At 43.4% G+C, this 26,594-nt stretch overlaps 1 protein-coding gene across 2 annotated transcripts in view; it reads right to left on the bottom strand.

Annotated features, from left to right (window-relative positions):
* LOC112226886 (E3 ubiquitin-protein ligase HECW1-like) overlaps positions 1–26,275 on the bottom strand; it is a 40,734-nt gene extending 14,459 nt beyond the window's left edge. For both annotated transcript variants that reach the window (XM_024391535.2, XM_024391536.1), the window contains exons 1-17: positions 26,017–26,275; positions 22,297–22,630; positions 21,580–21,687; positions 19,920–20,014; positions 17,586–17,661; positions 16,724–16,893; positions 14,633–14,775; positions 14,184–14,284; positions 12,146–13,489; positions 11,951–12,052; positions 11,664–11,814; positions 7,482–7,606; positions 7,155–7,297; positions 6,758–6,943; positions 6,391–6,525; positions 6,124–6,229; positions 5,871–5,967 (exon numbers count right to left, since the gene is read on the bottom strand). In XM_024391535.2, coding sequence (XP_024247303.1) covers positions 5,871–5,967; positions 6,124–6,229; positions 6,391–6,525; positions 6,758–6,943; positions 7,155–7,297; positions 7,482–7,606; positions 11,664–11,814; positions 11,951–12,052; positions 12,146–13,489; positions 14,184–14,284; positions 14,633–14,775; positions 16,724–16,893; positions 17,586–17,661; positions 19,920–20,014; positions 21,580–21,687; positions 22,297–22,630; positions 26,017–26,046 — 3,446 coding nt within the window. In that variant the 5' untranslated portion in view covers positions 26,047–26,275. The remainder of the gene's footprint in view (positions 1–5,870; positions 5,968–6,123; positions 6,230–6,390; positions 6,526–6,757; positions 6,944–7,154; positions 7,298–7,481; positions 7,607–11,663; positions 11,815–11,950; positions 12,053–12,145; positions 13,490–14,183; positions 14,285–14,632; positions 14,776–16,723; positions 16,894–17,585; positions 17,662–19,919; positions 20,015–21,579; positions 21,688–22,296; positions 22,631–26,016) is intronic.
* Positions 26,276–26,594: the final 319 nt, after the last annotated feature.

A 26,594-nucleotide genomic window follows, 5' to 3' on the forward strand; every position in this document is an offset into this window, starting at 1 on the left:
ACTATAATCTGGACTCGACTGGGTGTGTTCTATCAAACCTGACAGAATATAATAACTTTATTTGGTTACACTTTACATTAGTGCCTTTACTACTGTGTAATTATTCCTGTAATTACAGTAATTACTAGGCTGATGATAGCTACAAGACCTACATGTACAGTTGAAGTCAGAAGTTTACATACACTTAGGTTGGAGTCATCAACTCGTTTTTCAACCACTCCACAAATTTCTTGTGAACAAACTATAGTTTTGGCAAGTTGGTTAGGACATCTACTTTGTGCATGACAAGTCATTTTTCCAACAATTGTTTCCAGACAGATTATTTCACTGTATCACAATTCCAGTGGGTCAGAAGTTTACATACACTAAGTTGACTGTGCCTTTAAACAGCTTGGAAAATTCCAGAAAATTATGTCATGGCTATAGAAGCTTCTGATAGGCTAATTGACATTATTTGAGTCAATTGGAGATGTAATTGGATGTATTTCAAGGCCTACCTTCAAACTCAGTGCCTCTTTGCTTGACATCATGGAAAAATCAAAAGAAATCGGCCAAGTCCTCAGGAAAAAAATTTTGAGACCTCCCACAAGTCTGGTTCATCCCTGGGAGCAATTTCTAAACGCCTGAAGGTACCACGTTCATCTGTACAAACAATAGTACGCAACTATAAACACCATGGGACCACGCGGCCGTCATACCGCTCAGGAAGGAGACGCGTTCTGTCTCCTAGAGATGAACATACTTTGGTGCGAAAAGTGCAAATCAAATCCAGAACAACAGCAAAGTACCTTGTGAATGAAGATGCTGGAGGAAACGGGTACAAAAGTATCTATATCCACAGTAAAACGAGTCCCATATCTCATAACCTGAAAGGCCGCTCAGCAAGGAAAAAGCCATTGCTCCAAAACAGCCATAAAGAAGCCAGACTACGGTTTGCAACTGCACATGGGGACAAAGATCATACTTTTTGGAGAAATGTCCTCTGGTCTGATGACACAAAAATAGAACTGTTTGGCCATGATGACCATCGTTATGTTTGGAGGAAAGAGGGGGAGGCTTGTAAGCCGAAGAACACCATCCCAACTGTGAAGCACGAGGCTGGCAGCATCATGTTGTGTGGGTGCTTTGCTGCAAGAGGGACTGGTGCACTTCACAAAATAGATGGCATCATGAGGAAGGAAAATGATGTGGATATATTGAAACAACATCTCAAGACATCAGTCAGGAAGTTAAAGCTTGGTCGCAAATGGGTCTTCCAAATGGACAATGACCCCAAGCATAAGGACAACAAAGTCCAGGTGTTGGAGTGGCCATCACAAAGCCCTGACCTCAATCCTATAGAAAATGTAATTTAGGTTCAAAATTCACCCAAATTATTGTGGGAAGCTTGTGGAAGGCTACCCAAAACGTTTGACCCAAGTTAAACAATTTAAAGGCAATGCTACCAAATACTAATTGGGTGTATGGAAACTTCTGACCCACTGGGAATGTGATGACAGAAATAAAAGCTGAAATAAATCACTCTAATATTATTCTGACATTTCACATTTTTAAAATAAAGTGGAGATCCTAACTGACCTAAAACTAGGATTAAATGTCAGGAATTGTGAAAAACTGAGTTAAAATGTATTTGGCTAAGGTGTATGTAAACTTCCGACTTCAACAGTATATTCAGTAACACACCAAAATATATTAAATAAGAATAATGAATCCGAAGAGCTTTCAAATTGAGAGAATATGTGGGATGGGGAATAAGTGCAAATCATTCATGCAAATCATAAGTCAAATCCCCAAAATAGGGAGAGAAAAAAATAAATTCCTATAAATATTCACTCAAATTGAAACTAAAGTAAGCCTATGAGGAATTATTTCCATTACACAATTCCTACCAAATCCACACAAAGTAATCAAAGGTGAAGGGAATTCTACAGGGATCTAGACAACAAATCTGTAGCTTTATCCTAAACCAATTAAAGAAATCCCATTGGAGAATTCAAGTCTAAAGCAGCCACAAGATGGCGACAAATTACTGTGTGGCTTTTTATTTCTCATTGAGGCCTAGAGCCGGGCTGCCCAACCCTCTTCCTGAAGATCTACTGTCCAGTAGGTTCAGTCCAGCCCTAATTTAGCATATCTGATTCTTAAGGTCTTTTTGAGCAGCTAATTAGTAGAATCAGGTGTGTTAAATTAGGGTTGGACTGAAAACCCACAGGACTGTAGGGTTGGGCAGCCCTGGCCTTGACAATCAATGGTTCCTTCTGGTCTAAGCCATTGTCACTCAGCTCTCTGTCTTTGAGTTTTTGACCACCCCATATTGGTCACCAGGCCAAAAATTCTAAGGTTCTCCACTGTATGATCCCATAAGTGGGCATACAACCCTTCTGAATGTGGACTAGCTGTCCTTCAAGTTCTTATTCCTCCTATAGGCTGAGATTACCCTGAAATATTTCAAGGCCTCACAATCATTCCGGGCCTGTTGAAAATTTGATTGAAGTTCAGAATGGAACCCCTCCAGAGCCTGAGAATAAGTCCCCAGGAATGGAACCACAGGGCAGTTATCCTTCTCTACCTTATATGCTCCATGGGTCTGGTTGGTCTGATTTACCTCAGCCTTAACCTCTTTTACGAACTGCCTAGAGTAGCCCATGGGCCTTAAGGCTGAGAAGAGTATTCTTGTGGCCTCATCTATTTCCCCAGGGAAACTACACATTTTGTGGAAAAGTATAAATTGTGAGTTGATCAACCCCCTTTATGTGTGTTTTGCATGGAAACTACATTTGTAAAGTAGGCCATGTCTTAGGCCAACTTGGGGAGAATGTCTTTCCCATGTCTGTACCATGTATCTGGAGGTAGTACTTCCCATTGAACTCGGTCATTTCTGGTGAGACTCAACTCCAACAAATTCAAGATAACCCTATCCGGTCGACTGGGGGTCACGATACCTATAAAAGGCATTTGCAACTGCCTGTAGATCTAATTTGGTATCAATGTTTGTGTACAGAGAATTAATATCAATGGAGAATTTAAAAAAAATGTATTGGTATCTTTAAACTCTTCAGCCAGTTGACAAATTCACAAGTACCCTTAACATAGCTGAGATAGAGGATTTATATAAAAATCGGTATATTCAGCTATTTTTATTTATTTAACTAGGCAAGTCAGTTAAGAACAAATTCTTATTTCCAATGACGGCCTAGGAACAGGGGGTTAACTGCCTTGTTAAGGGGCAGAACCTTGTCGGCTCGGGGATTCGATTCGACCTTTCAGTTACTAGTCCAGGTGTTCTAACCACTAGGCTACCTGCCGCCCAAGGCAATACAGTGCCTTGCAAAAGTATTCGCCCCCCCCCTGGCATTTTTCCTTTAAATTTATTTTTATTTGGATTTCATGTAATGGACATATACAAAATAGTCCAAATTGGTGAAGTGAAATGAAAAAAATTACTTGTTTCAAAAGATTCTAAAAAAAATAAAAAACTGAAAGTGGTAGGTGCATATGTATTCACCCCCTTTGCTATGAAGCCCCTAAATAAGATCTGGTGCAACCAATTACATTCAGAAGTCACATAATTAGTTAGATTCGACACAGCTGGACTTTATTTAAGTGTCACATGTTCTCAGTATAGGGGCAAGGGAACCACCAGTTCTGAAAGGCCCCAGAGTCTGCAACATCACTAAGCAAGGGGCACCACCAAGTAAGCGGCACCATGAAGACCAAGGAGCTCTCCAAACAGGTCAGGGACAAAGTTGTGGAGAAGTACAGATCAGGGTTGGGCGAAAAAAAATATCAGAAACTTTGAACATCCCACGGAGCACCATTAAATCCATTATTAAAAAATGGAAAGAATATGGCAGCACAACAAACCTGCCAAGAGAGGGCCGCCCACCAAAACTCAGGGACCAGGCAAGGAGGGCATTAATCAGAGAGGCAACAAAGAGACCAAAGATAACCCCGAAGGAGCTGCAAAGCTCCACAGCGGAGATTGGAGTATCTGTCCATAGGACCACTTTAAGCCGTACACGCCACAGGGCTGGGCTTTAAGGAAGAGTGGTCAGAAAAAAATAAGCAAACATATTTGGTGTTTGCCAAAAGGCATGTGGGAGACTCCCCAAACATATGGAAGAAGGAACTCTGGTCAGATGAGACTAAAATTGAGCTTTTTGAACATCAAGGAAAACGCTAAGTCTGGTCGCAAACCCAACACCTCTCATCACCCAGAGAACCCCATCCCCACAGTGAAGCATGGTGGTGGCAGCATCATGCTGTGGGGATGTTTTTCATCGGCAGGGACTGGGAAACTGGTCAGAATTGAAGGAATGATGGATGGCGCTAAATACAGGGAAATTCTTGAGGGAAACCTATTTCAGTCTTCCAGAGATTTGAGACTGGGACAGAGGTTCACCTTCCAGCAGGACAATGACCCTAAGCATACTGCTAAAGCAACACTCGAGTGGTTTAAGGGGAAACATTTACATGTCTTGGAATGGCCTAGTCAAAGCCCAGACCGCAATCCAATTCAGAATCTGTGGTATGACTTAAAGATTGCTGTACACCAGCGGAACCCATCCAACTTGAAGGAGCTGGAGCAGTTTTACCTTGAAGAATGGGCAAAAATCTCAGTGGCTAGATGTGCCAAGCTTATAGAGACATACCTCAAGAGACTTGCAGCTGTAATTGCTGCAAAAGGTGGCTCTACAAAGTATTGACTTTGGGGGGGTGAATAGTAATGCACGCTCAAGTTCTGTTTTTTGTCTTATTTCTTGTTTGTTTCACAATAAACAAATATTTTTCACCTTAAAAGTGGTAGGCATGTTGTATATATCAAATGATACAAACCCCAAAATCCATTTGAATTCCAGTTTGTAAGGCAACAAAATAGGAAAAATGCCAAGGGGGGTGAATACTTTCGCAATCCACTGTACAATAAGATTCTGAGCCACAATCACTTGCTATTGGTCTACCGCAGGGAACTCATGGGAGAACTGTCCATGTCTCATGAGATCTATACATTTTAGGTAGTAAGTAAAACTGCCTAGGTTTTGGAGAATCTGGCCCAAAAAGGTAGACCATCTGTTTATCTGTAATATACTTATCCTCACTCACTATCTCCCTGATTAGTCTTTGTATTTCCAGTTGTTGAGAGGAGCAATGGGACATCGTTTTTGACATTATCTAACTGTCTATTATCTTCAATAAGATATTGCATTTTATCCATTATAACAATCTGAGACCCGTTATTTGCTGGTTTACTCACAATATTCTGATTGCTGCTAAATGTTTTTAGAGCTGGAGTTTGTTGCTTTGTAAGGTTAAACGTATGTACAGGTCTGGGTTTGAATTGTGAAAAGGAATCCACATCCCTTCGTATAAGTATCTGTATAGATTCTGACACTGACTCCAACTTAGGTTCCCAATGTGAGGGGTTCAAGTTGAGGTTAAGGTTTAACTGGGATTTGGACATGAAGTTAGGGTTGTGGTTGTGGTTGAGGCTAGGGTTAGGGTTGAACCAGGATGTTGACATGAAGCTAGGGTTAGGGTTGTGGTTGAGGCTAGGGTTAGGTAAGGGTTGAACCAGGATGTGGACATGAAGCTATGGTTAGAGTTGAGGCTAGGGTTAGGGCTAAGGTTATGGTTACTGCTAAGTACAGTGTAATAATGCATAATTACAATACGTGTTACACTAATTACATGTAGTTACACATTAAGGGCACTGTAATGTAAAGTGTTAGCCTTTATTTTTCAGAGTGGGAACTTCAGTTATGGAAGTATGGTACCAGTACAGCAGTGATTGAGATATTCACATTCCCTGAATCTACAAAGTCCTCATATAAAAAAATCAATCAAATTCATCCCCCAGTGTGTATATCTACCTCAGGGAATGGTTCCTGGACAGGGCTGGCTGGCGCTCCGTAAGAACTTCTAGTATTCCAGGCTGACGGAGGAAGGCCACGATCTTCTCATTATAAGCTGTGAATGGAACAAAGACATTGAATTCAGAAGACAGTTAGACTGACTCACACAGCAGAAATTGACTCACACAGACTAACTGCAGAAACTGTATCACACAGCAGAAACTATTACACATGGTTTGTGTGCTTTGTGTATTGTATGTACAGGACGCACCTTGTGGCACTGGATCAGGATGATGCTGGCTCCGCATCGCGGCCACCACACTGTTCCCAGGCCGTGATAACAAGGCTGCACCTCGACTACGGGACACCTCCGAGGCCTGACAGAATACATATGACAAAAGGTACAGCTATAAACAAGCAAATACATAAATTCAATTCCATATTTCCATAATTCGATTACATTATCGTCATCAATCACACAGTTACAACACTTAAATACAAGGACATGTATTCTCTATAGTACTGGTTGACTTCTGACCTCTCCAGCACTGTAGCTGCGTAATCTCTGTAGGTGCTGCCTGTGGGTCAGGTGGTTGGGCAGACAACCGTTCTGAAGAGGGATTCTCGGGTCGATGAACGTGGTCGCTCGGCTGTTGTGGTCCACAAAGAAGTTCTGGACCACAGAGAAGATGTTACAGGAACGTAACAAAAACGTACCAAAGTTAGAAACACAAATCTAAACACTGCTAGATCTGAAGACAAAGGCCAAATCAATAGAATCATTGGTAAACTTATTCATTTTTTAAAAACATGTTTTCCATCTTGTCAACCAAGGTACAATAAACTATTATGTGAATAAGTGGGGGAGTTAGCTGTGGATGAACTAAGGGTTGATGTCTCTGCACCTTGCCCTGAGGGTCAGTCTTGATCTCCCAGCCCCGGGGCAGTTCAAACTGGGCGTCAGAGAAGCGGTTGAGGAAGGTGACCAGGTCTCTGTTGTGCTGGTACCTCTCAAGGTTACGAGCGTCTCTACGAATCTTCAGGATCATGTGCTTCAGGCACGTGCTGCTGGTGAACATGCGGTAGGCTCCCTGAGAAGAGAAAAACATAACAGCATGACCCTGGATACTAATAAACACCATACGCAACCAATCTGAACCACAATGGAGGAATATTCAGCATCTGTTACTGAAGACTAGAATATGTTACTGAGCATTGGTATTGGTGTTCAAAAGGGAATTGTTTGTTCTAATTGTCCACTGTGTATAGTTATAATTGTCCACTAGGGAGATAGGTACTCACATAGTTGGCATGGAGGACAGTGAAAAACTCTGGGTGTGTGATGAACTTCACCGCTGGGCTCTGTAACAGAGCTGTGATCTTCTGACTGTTGACTGGAGATGATGATGAGGAGGAGGAGGAAGAGGAGCTGTCTCTTCTCAGCTCTACACACAGACACCAGGAGAGAACAAAGAAACCATTAACTGAATGGTGACAGTCGAGTACTAGATTGTGTGTAAAACTTTGAAAACCCCTTTGTATACCCATGACATTACTTTTTACAATGGAAGATTACACTTCAGTTTATTGCATTCTGTAATTGTGACATTTTGGTGTGGTCCCACTTACCATTAGCCATCGAAGGAGAGTCTGTCTCACTGCTGTTGTTGTTGAGGCTTGTTCTCTCACTCCTGCTTCTGCTTCCTTCATTCTCACTCCTGTCTGTGGCCATGGTCCTCTGGATGCTCTGGTACCTGACAAACACATCAGCACACATTTACTAAACATCCTTAAGTCAGAGCAACAGTGCCTCAATCTAGACCATTCCTTTAAATGTGCAAGAAACGGCTTGTTAATAAGATGATTTAAGGTAAAATATCTTAAAAATATATTGAAATAAGATACATTTCTTTTTTACATTTCTTTTTTTAGAGGATCAACTTAATATTGCAGAAAGATTGTTGCTTCCATCAATGTAATTGTCTGCATCATTTCTAATCCCCCATATCATTTTTGGGGTAAATATATATATATATATCCATATACATATACATACATATACACATACTGTATATACATATATAGATATACATACTTTTTTAAGAATATACCTTTATTATTCCCTGCAAACCCTACCATCCTTCCCCCAATTGGAGTAAACAAATAAACACGTAGGCTTCTACCTTCAGTTTACACATCTTATACACATTTTACAGACACAATCTATTTTACAATAGTTACAGTGCCTTGCGAAAGTATTCGGCCCCCTTGAACTTTGCGACCTTTTGCCACATTTCAGGCTTCAAACATAAAGATATAAAACTGTATTTTTTTGTGAAGAATCAACAACAAGTGGGACACAATCATGAAGTGGAACGACATTTATTGGATATTTCAAACCTTTTTAACAAATCAAAAACTGAAAAATTGGGCGTGCGAGTCTCAGAGGTCCGTTAAAAGCGCAGAGAGCATCATGAAGAACAAGGAACACACCAGGCAGGTCCGAGATACTGTTGTGAAGAAGTCTAAAGCCGGATTTGGATACAAAAAGATTTCCCAAGCTTTAAACATCCCAAGGTGCACTGTGCAAGCGATAATATTGAAATGGAAGGAGTATCAGACCACTGCAAATCTACCAAGACCTGGCCGTCCCTCTAAACTTTCAGCTCATACAAGGAGAAGACTGATCAGAGATGCAGCCAAGAGGCCCATGATCACTCTGGATGAACTGCAGAGATCTACAGCTGAGGTGGGAGACTCTGTCCATAGGACAACAATCAGTCGTATATTGCACAAATCTGGCCTTTATGGAAGAGTGGCAAGAAGAAAGCCATTTCTTAAAGATATCCATAAAAAGTGTCGTTTAAAGTTTGCCACAAGCCACCTGGGAGACACACCAAACATGTGGAAGAAGGTGCTCTGGTCAGATGAAACCAAAATTGAACTTTTTGGCAATAATGCAAAACGTTATGTTTGGCGTAAAAGCAACACAGCTCATCACCCTGAACACACCATCCCCACTGTCAAACATGGTGATGACAGCATCATGGTTTGGGCCTGCTTTTCTTCAGCAGGGACAGGGAAGATGGTTAAAATTGATGGGAAGATGGATGGAGCCAAATACAGGACCTGGAAGAAAACCTGATGGAGTCTGCAAAAGACCTGAGACTGGGACGGAGATTTGTCTTCCAACAAGACAATGATCCAAAACATAAAGCAAAATCTACAATGGAATGGTTCAAAAATAAACATATCCAGGTGTTAGAATGGCCAAGTCAAAGTCCAGACCTGAATCCAATCGAGAATCTGTGGAAAGAACTGAAAACTGCTGTTCACAAATGCTCTCCATCCAACCTCACTGAGCTCGAGCTGTTTTGCAAGGAGGAATGGGAAAAAATGTCAGTCTCTCGATGTGCAAAACTGATAGAGACATACCCCAAGCGACTTACAGCTGTAATCGCAGCAAAAGGTGGCGCTACAAAGTATTAACTTAAGGGGGCTGAATAATTTTGCACGCCCAATTTTTCCGTTTTTGATTTGTTAAAAAGGTTTGAAATATCCAATAAATGTCCTTCCACTTCATGATTGTGTCCCACTTGTTGTTGATTCTTCACAAAAAAATACAGTTTTATATCTTTATGTTTGAAGCCTGAAATGTGGCAAAAGGTCGCAAAGTTCAAGGGGGCCGAATACTTTCGCAAGGCACTGTATATTTAGTTGGTTTTTAGTCTTTCGTCTATTTCTGATGCCCATCCAGTTTGATTTCTATTTGTAACTGTGCTATTTCACAGCATTTCTGAACCTATATACATTTTACAGACCCTGTATGTTTTACATTGGTTATCTTGTTATTAGTCCCACCCTTCAGCTCCATTCAACCCCTCCCATCTATCTCTCAACATCATTCATTTGGGATTTCTATATTCAGCATCTATATTATATTATGCAGAGCTGGGAAGATTGTATCCTCCATATATATAACATTCTATTGGTTTAAGGAATTTTGTATAGTATTTAAATTTTAAAAAAGTGAAGTTTTGAATCCGGCGTTGTTTTGCGTATCAATTCATAAACCATGTGCATTGGAATGGGTACATCAAATCTCTTCCCAACTATTTTGCAATTTATATGGCACAGCTGTCAGGTTTTTGGTCCTTAAATGAAATTGGCATATGTTTTTATTTATCACACTTTTCTTTAACCATTTATGTTCTTTAATACAGGCCGACATAGAAGTTCCTTACTTTTTCCCCTTCTACTTGCCTCTACCATTTTTGTCATAATGTTGCAATATACATTACTTGTTTGTATTAAGCCTTTTTTTAAATAAGCAAAAAATGTTCTGCTAATGACGTTAGAAAATTTATCTTCGTGAGGAAAAAAAGTAATTAAAAAACATATTTTTATTGAATTATCACTCAATACTGTACAAGAAATGTAGGCTTGCTTAGAGTTAATCCCCAGAGAGAAAGAAGTTGAATTTGCGACCATTAATCAATGGATTCCACTACTGTAATAGTCTTCAATACATGCGAGGTCTGTGCAGAGGTTATCCTGACAGAGAGAAGGATCTATGACACAGCCCACTGCTCATGTCTCCAGTTGGACACACTTCTCATTCCAGACATACAAAGGGAAATCCACCAGCCCAGCGAGGGCAAGCCCTGTCCTCGCCTTCAATAAGCATTTCAATTCATTTCTCCTCCCTCGCTCTCTAGGTCTCCAATCTCATTAAGAGATTTCATGCACTGCAGTTGTATAATAACACTTATGCAATTCTTCACAGCCTGTTGTGCACATTTCTCATCTGATTATTACTGTCAAGACTTAGTGACTTTTCCTCCATTCAGAATATCTCAGGCATTTCATGGCAAGTTCTTCTAGTAGTGGCTCATAAAGACACGGTACAAGCGTAAAAAAGACAGCCACAGCCCTAACCAAATGTTCAACACACGGCAGCAAATGCTTTTGAAAAAAAATCCAAGCAATAGGTATCAATGGGGGGCGGGGTTCTGAAGTGTCTGCCCTATATGTGAGAGATAATGTACAAGAATGATCAGGATTTTTTAAACATGTATTTAACCCCTTATTTTTGGCACTTAACAGTCTCCATATACACTGTACTTCCATTATTTTTTTCCAACTGGTACTGGAAGACCTTCAGATGAGTCTTGTGAGGTCTGTGGGCGTCCTAGAGCAAATTAACCGACATGACGTGTTTGTGAGAGTCACCTTTCCACGGTGTCATATTAGTGTGTAGCCCAAACTGTTCGGGCAGATCAGCTGTACCGCATTCAAACAAGTACCAAGACGCTTGTGGGGGTCGTAGAGCAAAAGGGAGAACACCATCATGTTAGTTAGAGACTCAGCTTTCCACAGAGGCGTATTAGTTTGTAGGCCAAACCGTTCCAAACGGTTGTCTCATGATCTGACAAACACCACTCTAGCTCTGCTACCTTTCACCGCAGATGAGGAAGTGCTACATACATTAGGCAGATGTGGTAGATTGCGATGCATCGAATGCAAAAACATCTCTATCTTAAAGTGACAGATTTTGATGGGGATTTTTGTATTATGCAAATTAATTTCCGCGGAGCACCGACATCAACTTTAGGGGGTTTAATACAAAACTCCCCCATTCTCGGAATGAACTGAACCAATTCTAAGAAAATCATCCAAGAAACAAATAAGCTTTAGGTTCTTCTTACAACCACCAGATGGTCCTGTATAGTGTACGTTTTCACTTGTTTTCTTTTACGAAAGTAGGATCTACCTCTCTCCTCTTTCTTCCCGTCTCCCCCATTCACTCACCTTCTATTGAGCTGTTCCATCTGCTGAACGGATCCTGACCTCCTCATGCCGTCAGGCGTGGCTGCCGAGGTGGGTCTCTGCCACGTGGTGGTCCTGTTGATGTGATCCACGTAGAACACACGACCGTGGCTGTCCACACGCGCTTCCCAGTCTATACACAAACACACAGTGGAGACAATTATTTCTTAGTTACTTACATTAGTTTTGTCCTGGTATGTATTGTTCATCAACAAGGAATATGAATGATATGACTCAGAGTCTCAGACAAAGTTATATACAAAGCTCACTTGGTGGTAGTGGTTCATCTATAGTGGGGTAATGATGAGGATCATGACGCAGAGCAGGAAGCTGGCTGACTGGAGGATGACTGGACGGTAGAGTACAATCTCCTATGGGACGACAAAAAGAGGTCAGTATATCCTAACTTACCAAACTCACATCTCTATTTTGCTAGTTCGTATTCAGTGAGGAACCCAACTCACGTCCTATCTTCCCACTGGGCCCGGCCACGGGAGACTCTCCGTTTTCTATGAAGCTCTGGGGGCTCTGGACCTGTGTGGATAGGGCCACCTGCCACTGGGGCATCCCATCTCCTGGCTCCCTGCTCTCCGCTCCGTTCACCTCCATGTCCTCATCCTCCTGGGAGGGGAAATCACTGCTCTCCACTCCGTTACCCTCCATGTCCTCATCCTCCTGGGAGGGGAAATCACTGCTCTCCACAGACATCCTGGCTACAGCCACTAGAGGTGCCTGGTTGTAACTTCCTCCTCTGCCCTCATAGCAGGAATCACTGCAGCAGGGCTCCATGTCGTCTTCGTCGGACACTCTCTGGTCACCCCTGACCTGGCCCTGGGGGTGGCGGACCTCGCTGTCCAGTAGCAGGGCCAGGTCGGACAGACGCTCGATGGACAGGCTGCGAGGCAGCGTCCTCCTGGGCCCGGGGGTCAGTGGTTCTGCCGTTTCATCCTCTTCTGAGCCATCCTGGACCCTGGGGCTGAGCTGGTCAGGGCCAGGGTCTGGATCGGGCTCTGTTTCAGCCTCAGCCCGCTGTCCCTCCCCGTCCTCCTGGGTGCCTGGCTGGGCAGAGGGCAGACTATGGAGGAGGTGGTGGATGCGGATGTAGTGGGAGCGAGGGGTCTCAGGCTCCCCACAGGCCGAGGCGATGACTGTCTCCAGCTCCGACACGGGCAGGGAGCAGGGCCGGTTCTTACGCCTAGGGGTGGTCCTGATGCGCAGGGAGCAGCATTCCTCGTCCCCTTCCTCCTGACCCACCACCTGTTCTGCTGGCTCCCCAGGCACTCCACTCTCCATGTCTTCCAATACAGCAGGGATGACCTGACCCTCTGCTGGTGTACTGTCCACCCCCTGCTCTGGGTCAGCAAGCTGAGGACTGGAGGGGGTTTGCTGCCCCCCTTCCTCCCTGTTATCCTCTACCGAGGGCAGCTTCTCTGCAGCCACAGCTACAGCCACAGCCACCTCTTCCTGAGCCCCATTGAACTCTGGTTGACTTGGTTCTGTTTTTAGCGCCTTGGTTCTGGAACAGCCAGGCCCTGAGTCTCCATCTCCATCCATGGGCTCCTCTGAACCCAAAGGCCCTGCTGGATGCCCCTCCATGGGCGTGTCTGGAACTGTATCTCCTCCAATTGGAAGTTCTGGAGCTCCAGCGTCTTCCTCCTCATCCATGGGGAGTTCGGGAGCCCCTGGACCCAGGCTTATGGTGTCCTCGGCCTGGCCCTGGGCCTGGGAGGACTGGCCCTCCCCCTGGTTACTGGTCTCCTGCACATCGGCACACTCAGGCTCTGTGCTGAGAGACATGTCTTCATCATCTGCAGGAGGAGAACAGAGCTCATTACCTCCCAGTCAGAGGCCTGTGATGGCCTGCCAGGCTGCCTGACACAAAGTGGGTCATATCAACATGAACTCACACTATTCATTAGTTAATAGACCACTCTGTTTCTGCTTTGGTATGTCAATGAATGGAAAATCCTGTATACATCGAGTATGACAATATGGCAATTTATAATAAGAGAACCTATTGTCAACTCAACAGCTAAACCAATGTTTAATATCTGCCAGTCTAAACCTAGATTTGAAAGTTGATATTTACAGAAAGACTTGCAGTACATATTATATATTATCTTCCCACCTCTGTATTGAAAAACACTAAGTGAACCTACATGAGAGGAAGCCAACAAACAGGATGTACAACTCTCTGATTCAAAGGTGTTGGGCTAAATGCGGAAGACACATTTCAGTTGAAGGCATTCATTTGTACAACTGACTAGGTATCCCCCTTTCCTATACAAACCTGGGTTCAATTAGCATGAGTTTTTGTTCAAATACTTTGAGCGTTTGATTGAGCCTGTTAAGAGACCCAGATGGGTGGGGTTTGTATTTTGGAACTATTCCATTACATCTAGACAGTTTGATCAAGCTCAGCAAAACTATTTGAAGGCAAACGAGTACTATTTGAACCCAGGTCTGGATGTATGTGAGAGGATGTGTGAGAGGAAGAGGAACCTGGATGAATAGAGGAAGTGATCTCAAATCTGAACTGCAGCTGTCCACTGACATGTTCTGTCGGCACCCTTCGGCCCAGCGTGTAGCTGACCAAACGGTCACTGTGTAGAGGGGAGGGAGGGTGAGGGTGAGGGTGAGGGTGAGGGTGAGGGTGAGGGAGAGGGAGAGGGAGAGGGAGAGAGAGAGAGATGGTGGGAGAGGGAAAAAGTGCAGGAGAGAGGAACAAATTGAGAGAAAGATGGGGAGGTGACCGGAGGGAGAGAGAGAAGAGAGAAGATGGGGGAAAGGGTAGAAGGAAAGGGAGTGGGGGTTGGAGTTGGAGTTCAAAAGAGAGAGACATGTTACTTTATGACTTTAAACATTCTTTCAAGAGCTCCCCAAATATCTATTAATAATCATTTGATTATCCTGATAAATATATGAGCATGCTGTGTATTCCTGAGCCGTACCCAATAGCATGCTTCTCCAGTAGCCTCTGCACCGGCATGGACTGCTTGCCCAGGAAACGTTTGATGATAGGACGACTCTTGGCAAACTTGTCTTTTACCTCGATCTCCAGAACGTCCGTGGGCAGAGACACAAAGTTGAAGCGCTGAGGAGGGAGAGGAAGACATAGTATCTATTTCAAATGCCTGTAAAGGTGCCGTGTGTACGTGTGTGCGTGTAGCCTTATACAGCTGCATATCCCTGTGTGTAGCTGTTAATAGTGCTGATAATACTTGCAGCTGTAGGAAACAAAGAGGGAGCCGTCAATGGTGCTGAACTCTTTGCACTCAAAGTAAGACTTTGGAATGGAGGGAACAATACATATGAAACAATGCATTACCTAACCTTGCGTGATCTTCAATGACAGTGATGCCAAATGTAGAGGTATGCGATCTCTATGACAGATGAGTTAAGCATTGGCATTCCTCCAGGTGTAGCTTTATCTCTACATAAACTGACCTCTATGGCTGTGGCCTACTGTATAACCAGGGAGTCAAGAGGGAGTGAAGGAATGCCGCACCTGATCTGAATATCAAAACAGGGGACCGGGAGGGAGTAGGGTGCACTTTTCTTCTGCCTGTACATAGCCTCTCTCACAGAAGTCCTCAATCAATTCAAGGTACAAGAGGGAGACACAAAGCTAAAAAGCTAGGTGCCTCCCTCCATCTATCATCAGACTGTACTTCCAGCGCTAAGCTCTTGACTATACAGTCAGATCCAGCATGAAGCATGCATGAATCATCTCTGCAGGTCTCATACCTCCTCCTCTATACCGATCATTTCCATGAATACATAGTGGTGCTGCTATATCCTTCCCCTCAATATACCTAAAGGGGTGTTGCCACTGTGCTAAATCAGAGCTGGGCCTGTGATACATCTTCTGCCCTTTCACAGTGACACCACATAATTGAACCATTAGCCAAATGAGTAAACCAGCAATAGCCTATTATAGGCAGAGAGAGCAAATTTTGACAGGCATTATTATAAAAGAGGATTACCACATGAGAACTCATGGTGTAAATGTATAATTCATACATTATAAATGATAATACATTTGGCAGGGGTGGAGCACTGCTGTGTTCAGGAGGAGGAGATACAGGCAGGGTGGGAGTACTGCTGTGTTCAGGAGGAGATACAGGCAGGAGGGGAGTACTGCTGTGTTCAGGAGGAGATACAGGCAGGGTGGGATTACAGGTGTTCAGGAGGAGATACAGGCAGGGGGGGTACTGCTGTGTTCAGGAGGAGATAGAGGAGGGGAGTACAGGCAGGGGGGGGAGTACTGCTGTGTTCAGGAGGAGATACAGGCAGGATACAGGCAGGCAGGGCGGGAGTACTGCTGTGTTCAGGAGGAGGAGATACAGGCAGGGTGGGAGTACTGCTGTGTTCAGGAGGATGAGAGGCAGATACAGGCAGGGTAGGGAGGCAGCAGGGGAGTACTGCTGTGTTCAGGAAGAGGAGATACAGGCAGGGTGGGAGTACTGCTGTGTTCAGGAGTAGGAGATACAGGCAGGAAGAGGGGGAGATACAGGCAGGGTGGAGTACTGCTGTGTTCAGGAGGAGGAGATACAGGCAGGAGGGGAGTACTGCTGTGTTCAGGAGTAGGAGATACAGGCAGCAGGGGAGTACTGCTGTGTTCAGTAAGAGGAGATACAGGCAGGGTGGGAGTACTGCTGTGTTCAGGAGAAGGAGATACAGGCAGGATGGGAGTACTGCTGTGTTCAGGAGGAGGAGAAACAGGCAGGAGGGGAATATCCCACCCTAACCAAGTCAAATGTCAATAAGCCTCCCTGCCAGTATTATGCAGAGATCAATTTCTTTAGTAGATGTTGTGGGAGATGATATTGTGCTACCAAATCATTACATCCAAATACAAGTTTTTGCAACACATGTTCATCATTTTTTCTCTTGAGTAAATATAACCCATTGTAATGTTGGGTAAGTGTACATGTATAGGGCCTACCTGTATAAAACCAGTCCGAACATTGAAATAATCATTACCAGTATTGCACAGAACGTTTACACGATATGAATCACTAACACAGCTCTCCACTCACTTCTCTCTGCCAGTGGGGGTTGATGGTGTTACAGACGATGCCTGAGCGTTTCTCCTGGCCGTGGTGTGGCAGTGCCGGGAAGATGCTGTTCCTGCCGGGGTGGATGGCGATCTTAAGGTAGGGGTCAGGGTTGAAAAACATCCCCTTCTTCAGCCCTGTGGCATGGAAATCTGCCAGAGATGATAAGAGTATAGAGAGAAGGAAAGGCTTTGAAATGTCACCTATACGGGGTTAAGGACATCACATTCTTCTGACAAATTGGAGTAGAGTGCAGGCAAGAATATGCTTGAGAAGCTCTGCAAAATAATTCAGTTCAATCTCTCGCCAAATACAACAGTATATTGTACTTCTACAATAATAGTAGTAATAGATTATGCTACAGGAGAGCAGAGAGAAAATAACTAATCCTGAAAAATACATTATTATTTTGAATAGTGTGGCATTTAACTTCTCTCCAACTCTGCTCTCTAACAATTGTGACAGCCATGTCATACAGTAGCATAACCTTCCAGTGATCTGGGACTAGACAGGGACTGCTACAGTCCGCCTGCTTGTTCAGTATTTGTAAGCCTGTGTTGATCAATGCTAAAGATGAAGGGGGAAGAGCTGCCTAAAAATCACATTTGCCTCCTCCTGTCATCTCCCATGCAGTGGTGGGGGGAGAGTAATATTTAGATACACAACTTCCCGAGCTGTCTCACCCACCTTTCATCTAACATCACATCAGTGTGTGTTACCTCACTGTGAATCAGATGGAACTGGATCATACCGCCTCTAATGCTGCTGCTGCTACATCCCTCACTGTTAGGAATCAAACTCAATTCAGGCCTGTCAGAAACACTTGGCACAATAGACTGTTCACCTGAGAGGGAGAAGCTGATGAGTCTTCTACTGCCTGTGCTCTGGGGGACTTCTTCATTGGTGACGGGCTTAAATACCTTCAGGAGGGAGAAATAGGGAAGGAGGGAAGGAAAGAGAGAATGATTGAATGAAAGAGAGAAAGGGTTAGAGGGAGTGATAAAGACAAAGAAAAAAGAGAATGAGAGCGAGACATCAGCGCCAGCCTTTACAGCATCTCTCCTCCTTGCTCCACCTCCACAGGTGTAAGCCTGTCTAGTGGTCCTTATAGCAGGCAGGCGGGTTATCTTTCTCTACCCATTACTACCCAGGGAAAGATTCAGTAAAGGGAAAACATCCACAGAGATGATCGAGGCCACTGAGAGATGGGGGATGAGGGATAAGGGTCAGATGCAAGACACACACACACACGCGCGTGCACATTCCTGTAGGAGTATTGTGAGCCTCTCTAGGTGGACCAGTGATCATAGCAGTGTGGTGGTGTGTAGGCTGTGGGGGTCTGCAGCAGACATCTGGAACTTAAAGGCATCTACAGAGAATACGTAGAGGGGGCTGACGGAGTGTAGCGTAGTGATGCAATTACATTTTCGTCACAAAAGAGGCGGCTCCTTGTAACACCATACACTCCGACATTCGATGCAGTTTTCTTCTACCTGGAGATTGAGACTCAACATATCATTGTTTCCACTACCGTGGGGGCAGTGATGTTGCTGTCCATTAGGCTATATAGACTATTCATTAAAGTAGCCTATTTTGCATTGATAACCAAATATAATCTCAGCGTCTGTTCAAGCAATAAACCAGACAACATTGTAGCCTTATAGAATCCCCCCAAATGTATTTTGTTTAATGTTATTCTGGGAGCGAATACATTGAAGCAGCATGTCAAATTAGGATAATGTTGTAGGTTACACTAGCAAGTAAAATAATATTTACCAGGGCATTTTATTTCATTATAAATCAAATTATTTCAGATGGAGATGAGGGAAGCTAAAAGGCTAGCCAACTTGTTAGCAAGGTACAACAAGACAAGATATTCTTATTTTGTTTTCACCACAAATGAGAAGACAACAAGAAATCTCAAGAATACACCAAAAAAAGTATTTTGTTTTAGAAGTAATAACTAGTGATTTAAAGGCTATTGTGAAATGCTAGAACCTACTGAAGCCAACTAGCTAGCCATGTGACTTTTTCTCCACACCAAAACATTATGTTCTATTTTTAGCTGATATGGGAATGAATACACAAGCAGCATATCAAACTGGTATAATGTTTTAGGTTAAAAGGGAAGTATAAGAATATTTTCCAGGGCATATTATTTAATTATAAATCTGATTGTTTCACATTGAGATTTGGGAAGCTAAAATGGCTAGCTTTCTTTTTAGCCAGGCTAAAGCCAGCTAGCTACTGGCTGGCTACTACTAGCAATGAAAGCACAAAAATAAAAAACTTTGCCATCGCCCCCTTGTGAATGGGACCTGCGACGATATCATGTTAACCAAAGGTGTCCGCTACTCCAAAGATCCCACTCCACCCACATGCACACATGGAGCTTGTAGTAACCTTAAGTGCCCACAAGACCTGTACTACAGCTTACTCCACAACAGGGCCAGCACAAGTACAACAGAATGAAATTCTGTAATTCCCTTCCACTCTCTGTTCACCTCTGGCTGTGGCTTATCGGTTTGTTTATCTCTGACTGACTGACTGACTGACTGTCTGTCTGTCTGTCTGTCTGTCTGTCTGTCTGTCTGTCTGTCTGTCTGTCTGTCTGTCTGTCTGTCTGTCTGTCGTCGCTCTCTCAGCACTTGCAGTCTCTGTTTCTATCATTCTCTCCCTCTGTCGCTCTCTCTCCATTTCTCCCCCCCTCTCTGTCTGTCCCTCCTGTGGGTCTTAAATCAAATCAAAATGTATTGGTTGTGCATACACAGATTTGCAGATTAGCTTGTAATAAATGCCATTGTTTTCTTCTCCAGTCAATGAGAAAGGAAGGGTAACCAATCTAATATATGGATTTCTAAACCTAACATATCGGCACTTTAAATGGCGTCTGATAACCCCAAGTAATCCAGGCAGTTATAATGGACGGAGCTGGACAATAGATGAGACACCGGAGGGATTGCTGATGTCTTTCTGGAACTGTCAGGAGTTTTTTGGGCTCTACTAATAAGCTCAAACCCAGATAATGCAAAAATAATCCTTCAGATTGAAAGACATACAGTAGATCCATAATTAACACGCTACCTCTTATCATCAGTATCCCTAGAGGAGCACTAATGAACACAGAGCCCATGTAGCACTACCAGGTTTGGACAAAGTAGTCGTCCCACACACTCACCGGAACTGAGGGGTTCTTCACAGTCAAACTGGGGGTAGTGGCTCGCAGGGCCCCACTCACACCATGGTAGTATTTAAAACAGATCTTGGTCTCCGCTGAGAATAAAGAAGAGTCAGATGAAAGAGGACAGGGAACAGAAAAGAGTTTAAGAACAGGTTGTCCTATCTTTTTAGCATGACCTACTGTTTGTTTTATACATGATTTCTCAGTTTATTGGCACCTTGATCACATTTCACAGTTGGACAGCATTCAAAAACAGGCCAGAGCCACACCAGTATGGCCTAAAGGCGTCCCCATGCTTCCCAGCCGAAACAGTTCGGAAGAGTTTGTGCATATATTATGAAGACATTTTGTGACGTTTTTGTTTGTTTTGGACTTCGGCTGATCGGGTACACAACATTTTTTCTGGAGGCAAGCCGAAGTCGGTAGCCGAAATCTATGCCCCTTCATCGGTGATTGGTCAGAAGTAGGGATCCTTCAATAAAGAGACAACTTGTTTTCGTGCACATTTTTTAATTGAGAAATACTGCCTCAAACATCTTAGTTAGATATAAATATGCGCAACTAAGATCTCCTCTGCAAAAATGTCTAAATTAATGACAGAGTTATCATAGGTTAATTCGGACTATTTTGAGAAAGCTTATACTGGCTATGATGTCTCAAAATGGACAAACTATTTGTGTTTTCCAAGGGAAGGTCTTTTAATGGAGTATGCGAGCACACTTGTTCGGTTCGCCTAGTCGACTTTGGCTAGCCTCCAGCCGAACTGAAGCATGCTGACGCCTTTAGAAAGCTGTTCTGAGCAGCATGCCAATAAACTGGGGGAGAGAGAGAGCAGGCTGTCCTCAGCTACAGGGTTATTAGGACCTGAGAGTCAGACAGACAGATAATACTATCACTTTCATTACACAGAGTCTCAGTCTCAATCTCAGTGGCTTCTATCCAACCTGCTAATCTACTGTGGTAGCTAAAAAGAGATGCTTTGGAGTAAACACCACAGACTGGCCTATAAAGAGGCACACAGGCACCAGCGAACTGTATTGGGGAAAGATTGATTGATATATGTCCTGTCCGTACTAATGAGGTGGGAGGAGCTCTTTGAGGGATGAGTCTTACTGTAGGTAAATAAAAAATAAGCAGTGATAGCTAAATAACAAAATCACTCACAGCTGACAAATCATTACATTAGCAGGATCAAATGAGTGGAAGATGGCACAATGGTAGTTAGTTATTCATAGTTCCACTTCCCTTGTGTGTAAGCAGAGCTGTCCACACCGGGGCCTACTGTACTGTACAGTCAGTGTGGATTCTCTAGTCTAGTGGAGCTAATGGGATCCTTTCTTTGGCTGTGTAAATTATTTTATTTCTGTGAATCTCTTGCCTAAAAGACTTGCTTTAATCAGTGCAGGGTAAGAAGGATTGTACTGGGAAATCCTGATAGTTACAGACACAAATGTATGGGCACAACTGTTATGAGAAACTAAATGGATATGAGATTGTTTCATTGTTACGTAAAGATCTACAATATGCACTGACGAAGCAGTGTCCTGTTCTGAGAGCTCAATGCTACATCCGTTATAAAACAGCTCTCTCAGTGTGTGGGAGAAGTAGAATATTATAATGTAGGTGGTTTTGAATGTATTTCCAGAAATGCACTTACGCTCCACAAAATAGGAGTTGCCCTCAATCTTCCACACTATCTGGCCCTTGTGGGAACCATTCACTCCGCGGCTCTTGTAGTCTAGAAAGTTCTCAGACGACACCTCTTCTGAGAGAGAGGTAAGACAGAGAGGAAAGCTGTGAGACTTAAGGCTGGATTCAATCCGTATCGCGGAAGTTCAGCACTACAGCGCAATTTAAGTTTAAAGGCAATGTTCCCGCATTCGCAGAGACTGCATTCATAGTAAACGCTGCATATGTCGGCTCAATCGGAAATCACCTTTACATTTCAAGCGCACTAGAGTGCTGAACTTTGGCGATACGGATTGAATCCAGCCCAAAGTTACACAACATTATCACACAAGCATTGTCAGTTAGAGTACCTGTGGATATGAGTCTGCGCACCTTATCAGAAAACCAGAACACCTTAAGATTACCTTCAAACATATGTGAAAGCAGACCTGAACTGAGTCATCACATTGCTCTCCATGTACCTTACAAATAGTACCTTTCAACTAGACTTGAAATAACACATTCTTGTTCCTGTCCTTGATCTACCCAATGTGTAACAGCTTCACAAGATTGGAAATAAACTGTTCTTCATCTCACCATCTCTATCTGGCTCTATCATCTACTAATTATTCATTTGGTCCCTTCTATGAAAATCAATGGTAAAATTAAATAATAAAAATATCCTAAAAGTTATGGTAGTGCTCACCAATGAGGTACATGCCGATCCAGTCCCCAGCGTCCACCTCCTCCTTGATGTCCCAGCAGATGAGGATGTCCTGGGTCTGTCCGATGGCGTAGTGCGAGGTGCTGACGGTAAGCGTGGAGCGGCTGTGTGATGTCACCAGGTCCGTGTCGCTGGTGGAGCGGTACATGGCCGCCACGTCCTCCGGCACCCCATTCTGGAAATTAACGTTGCGGAATTGTTCGGGGTTGTAGCTGTGGCGGATGTGGTCCTTACAGCGCCAACGGTTCTGGGACGAACGACACGGGGAGGCCATGGCTGCAAGTCTGAGTCCGAGAAACCTGTTCTGGTACAAGTTCTGGAGGAGAGGGAAGAAAAGCAGAGAAGAGAATCTGAATGGGGAGGATGAAGAGCTTTTACTGGAGAGAGGTTAAGGAGGCTCCACATTTAGCATTCCTATCCGTATTTTTGAGATACAGCCGATTAAGTCCAATCAAAACCTTTATCTCCATCTTTAAGAACACTGCAGATGTGTTATTCTGTTGGTTATCTCTGAGCAGACTTTAGAGGTAGCGATTTCTACAGTCCTGCAGAGAAAGTGGAGCTACAGTGGGAAGATTACCAACAGGAAATCCCATGGGCTTTGGGAGGTTTCTCCACTATCTTGTAGTAGCTTCTCAGTGGGAGGAGAGACAACAATACAGCACAGTGCTAACAGTAAGGAACACTCCAGGGCCTGTCCTGCTCAGGGTGTGAAATGGACTGTTCAAAAGTGATCGAGTGTGCTGCCTCTCTCTCTCTCTCAGTTCAATTAAATCTCTCTCTCGATGTCTCTCTTAAACACACACACGCATACAAACACTGCTGGCTCAGTGATAGAAGATAAATGTCTTTCTCTCTGTCAGTCAGTCTGCCTGGGCAGCAGACCAACACAATAGACAAGACCGCCTACTCCCCTCTGAGAACAATCCACCGGCACAGACCCCTCAGTGACGTGTCTTATTAGAGCCACTCTCTGGCCCTCCAGTGTGGAAGTGCTTCCAGATGCCAAGCATCCTCTTCAACAACTCTACCACTGTTCTTCAGCAACAAGGTCACTTGTCTTCTGCCTGCCTCCATACAACCTATGTACAGTATGGATGGAATTCCACCATATACAACACACACTGTATAAGACATTGGTAAGAAGAGAATGAGAAGAGCAGGGAAGAATGTGAGAATTTCACTTGGCATTCTCTGCTGTGTGTGCAGGCTAAGTATAATAATTGAGTAGATAAAATACTGAAATGGTCACTAAGCTAAATCAAAAGAGGAGTTAGAGAAAAAGTTACTGCTACTGTAAGTGAGTTCAAATGCTTCACATTAAAACGCCAGTAGACAGTGCAGTCGTTTATGTTTCTCTCTGAATGGGACTATTACTTAACTCCTTTTAGGAGCCATATGAGATAACTTGGCTCATTGCTAATCAGCATCCCAGTACTATATTGACTGTGCAGCTACTGAGGATATCTTAGTGCACTTACATAACACGGTAGGTCTGCATATTTCTTCCCTCACAGGAGCTCCCAACTGAGTAATAAATGCAGGGATGCAGACACTATAATTGAGTAGGCCAAAAGTGTTAAATAATACAATCCTTATCATATTTTAAAAGCTGCCAATTCATTACAAAAATATCAGTACACTAGTGAAATGAAGGACAGTTGTAAATCCCTTGTGATTAAGGTACAGTAAGGTATAGTGAAATATGAAATGTTTTGTAGAGAAAAGATGCAAAAAGAAAAGATGCTTCTTTTCTTATAAGGTTGGATGGTTGCCAGCATGATGCATGAATATGCCACACTGTAGTTAATCCCATACTGTAGGCTACCTACCTCCACATAAAGCTCACGATTTTAATCTCATTGGATTTACTCACTGAGACTAATCTGAAGAAGAGGATCTGGTGCGTTATCATCACGGCATCACAAATTACACTACAGCGGATCAACAGCGTGACGCTAAACAAACCACGTAGCTGATCATAGCATGCAGTGTTCAACCATGGGAAAGCAGCTAGGACAATAGATCGCATTCTGTTGCATCCAGATACGGAGTTTCTTCTTCGCTGCACTGGATTAGCAGCAACATCATAGATATCCTTCCAGTCAAAGGAGCAGTGTTCAGTCCTCCTCATGCACCTCTGCACTGGGGCTCTTGGCTGATGACTCACTCAATGCATTTTTTTACTATCTACTGAGTGGTGGCTCAACATTCTCCTTCCTTCTGCTCATTTAGCTCCCACCAGGCTAAACCAATTACGGCTGCAGCAGAGAGGGAAATTTTGGAGGATTTTATAAAAGTGCTCTCCTCTGTATCTCATCAACTGAGGAGCTCTTGTTACATAACTATGACACAATTAGCATGCCCAACGATTTTTAGGAAGAACATATATACATTTAGATGTGCTCAGTAAGGTGTGTCAAATATATACATTCTGGCTCAAATCTCCCTCAAAAATCAAAGTAGGTCTAATATATGCCAACCACTAAGAAGTGTCAGGGATGATCTATCAGGCCATCAAATCCATTCCATTTTTAATGAGAATAATGGCTGCAGACAGTTGGCAGGCAGGAAAATAGAATCCTTCTCCAACTTTTATGAGGCAGGGAGATTTCTTGTATTCAGATAGCTTGTTCAAACTGAAAGCTATCTCCTCCACAGTGGTGGTTTTAACATGGATCAATAGACAGCATGTTCTCCTTCAACATGGTAGTTTGAGTCGTTGAGGGTCACTGGTGAATCAATAGTAATCTGACCAATCTCTCTGTAAATGGTCAGAATTATGGCTGCTTGTGAGCACTGACTGCATCTTTTGATGGAAAGAGTGTCTATCTCCCTGTGCAGTGTTGAATTGTCTGGAACAGCTTGTGTATTCTAGGTGGCCTTCTATGGTATAGTAGTACAAGGGTAAAGGAGAAGGGGATACCTAGTCAGTTGTACAACTGAATGCATTCAACTGAAATGTGTCTTCCGCAATTAACCCAACCCCTCTGAATCAGAGAGGTGCGGGGGGCTGCCTTAAACGACATCCGGAACAGTAGCAGTATTAATATAGTATAGCAGTACTATGTTAGTACTAGTAAACTACAAATATTGCCTTCCTCCTATTCTCACCTCTCTCTGCTCCGTCCTATGTAGTGTTGCATTTTACATTCACACACACACACACTCTGTTCATCCCTCCTGCTCCCTCTGTCTAACAACCAAAAAGAGTAGGCCAATTTGCGTGCTATGTTGACAAGATAGGCAGAGGTCCCTTCCCCTACTATGGTGGAGCATCCCAAAAGGATTTACCTACTCTGACTAGGATATAGGACTCGATCAAAACACTCTCCTAATTGAGAAATCGATACTCACTTCCCAATAATAATAATAATATCAAACACTACGAGACATTACATAGCCAACCTGGCTACAGGGGCGAATTTCTTTGGCCTGGTCATCAATATAGAGGCCGTACTCTACTACATCCAATGACATAGCATGCAGCATCAGTGGAACAATCACAACACACGAAAAAATGCTAGAAATGTCTTTGTTTGAGAACACATATGAGGCGTAAACTATATTATTTTCTAGTGCATAGATCTCGTGATTACATCAATCTAAACTAGAGATCGATTCGACACTGGCACGTATCAATTTAGCCAAGCCTATCTTATTGACAGCTGGACAAATATGCCTACATTTATTCAAACGTACCTGGGTCAGTGTCACCTGCCTTTGAATCATAGCCTATTATAGATGAACCGTCAAAATGCTTATGGCATTTGTCATGTTTTGATGTTCTAAGAATATGATATTCTATATCCTCCGCTGGGCCATGTTCCAGGATTGTCAGACGGTTTTCGGACCATTCTTACAATGATGCTGCTGTGCGATACGGTCTTTCTCCTGGGTACCCCAAAGCTTCGACCAATTGCAGACCATTTTGCATCAATTCAGTCTCCGTTTTGCTTCCCCCGCCCATGCACGCACCACGCACAAATGATAGGTTTATACTCTACGTAAAGCACGCAATCTCTCTCTTGCGGCTTTCAGAAAAACTGAATGCCGACATCTCCGATTTCCGACTTAAATGCGTTCAACTAGGAATTCGGAAAAAAATTGCTCTATATACTTTGTCTGATCTAAGTCCTTATCATGAAACAAAAGTAAAACATATAAACCATCAAGACGAAATCTCTTTCTAGAGCTCAGACTCAGACCTAAAGACCACTGGCGTGCCTTTGTTGATGCTCCATAGTGTCAGTGTCCTACACATAGGTATTTAAAAAAAA

The sequence above is a fragment of the Oncorhynchus tshawytscha genome, linkage group LG28 (genome assembly GCF_018296145.1).
Source record: "Oncorhynchus tshawytscha isolate Ot180627B linkage group LG28, Otsh_v2.0, whole genome shotgun sequence".
Taxonomy (NCBI): domain Eukaryota; kingdom Metazoa; phylum Chordata; class Actinopteri; order Salmoniformes; family Salmonidae; genus Oncorhynchus; species Oncorhynchus tshawytscha.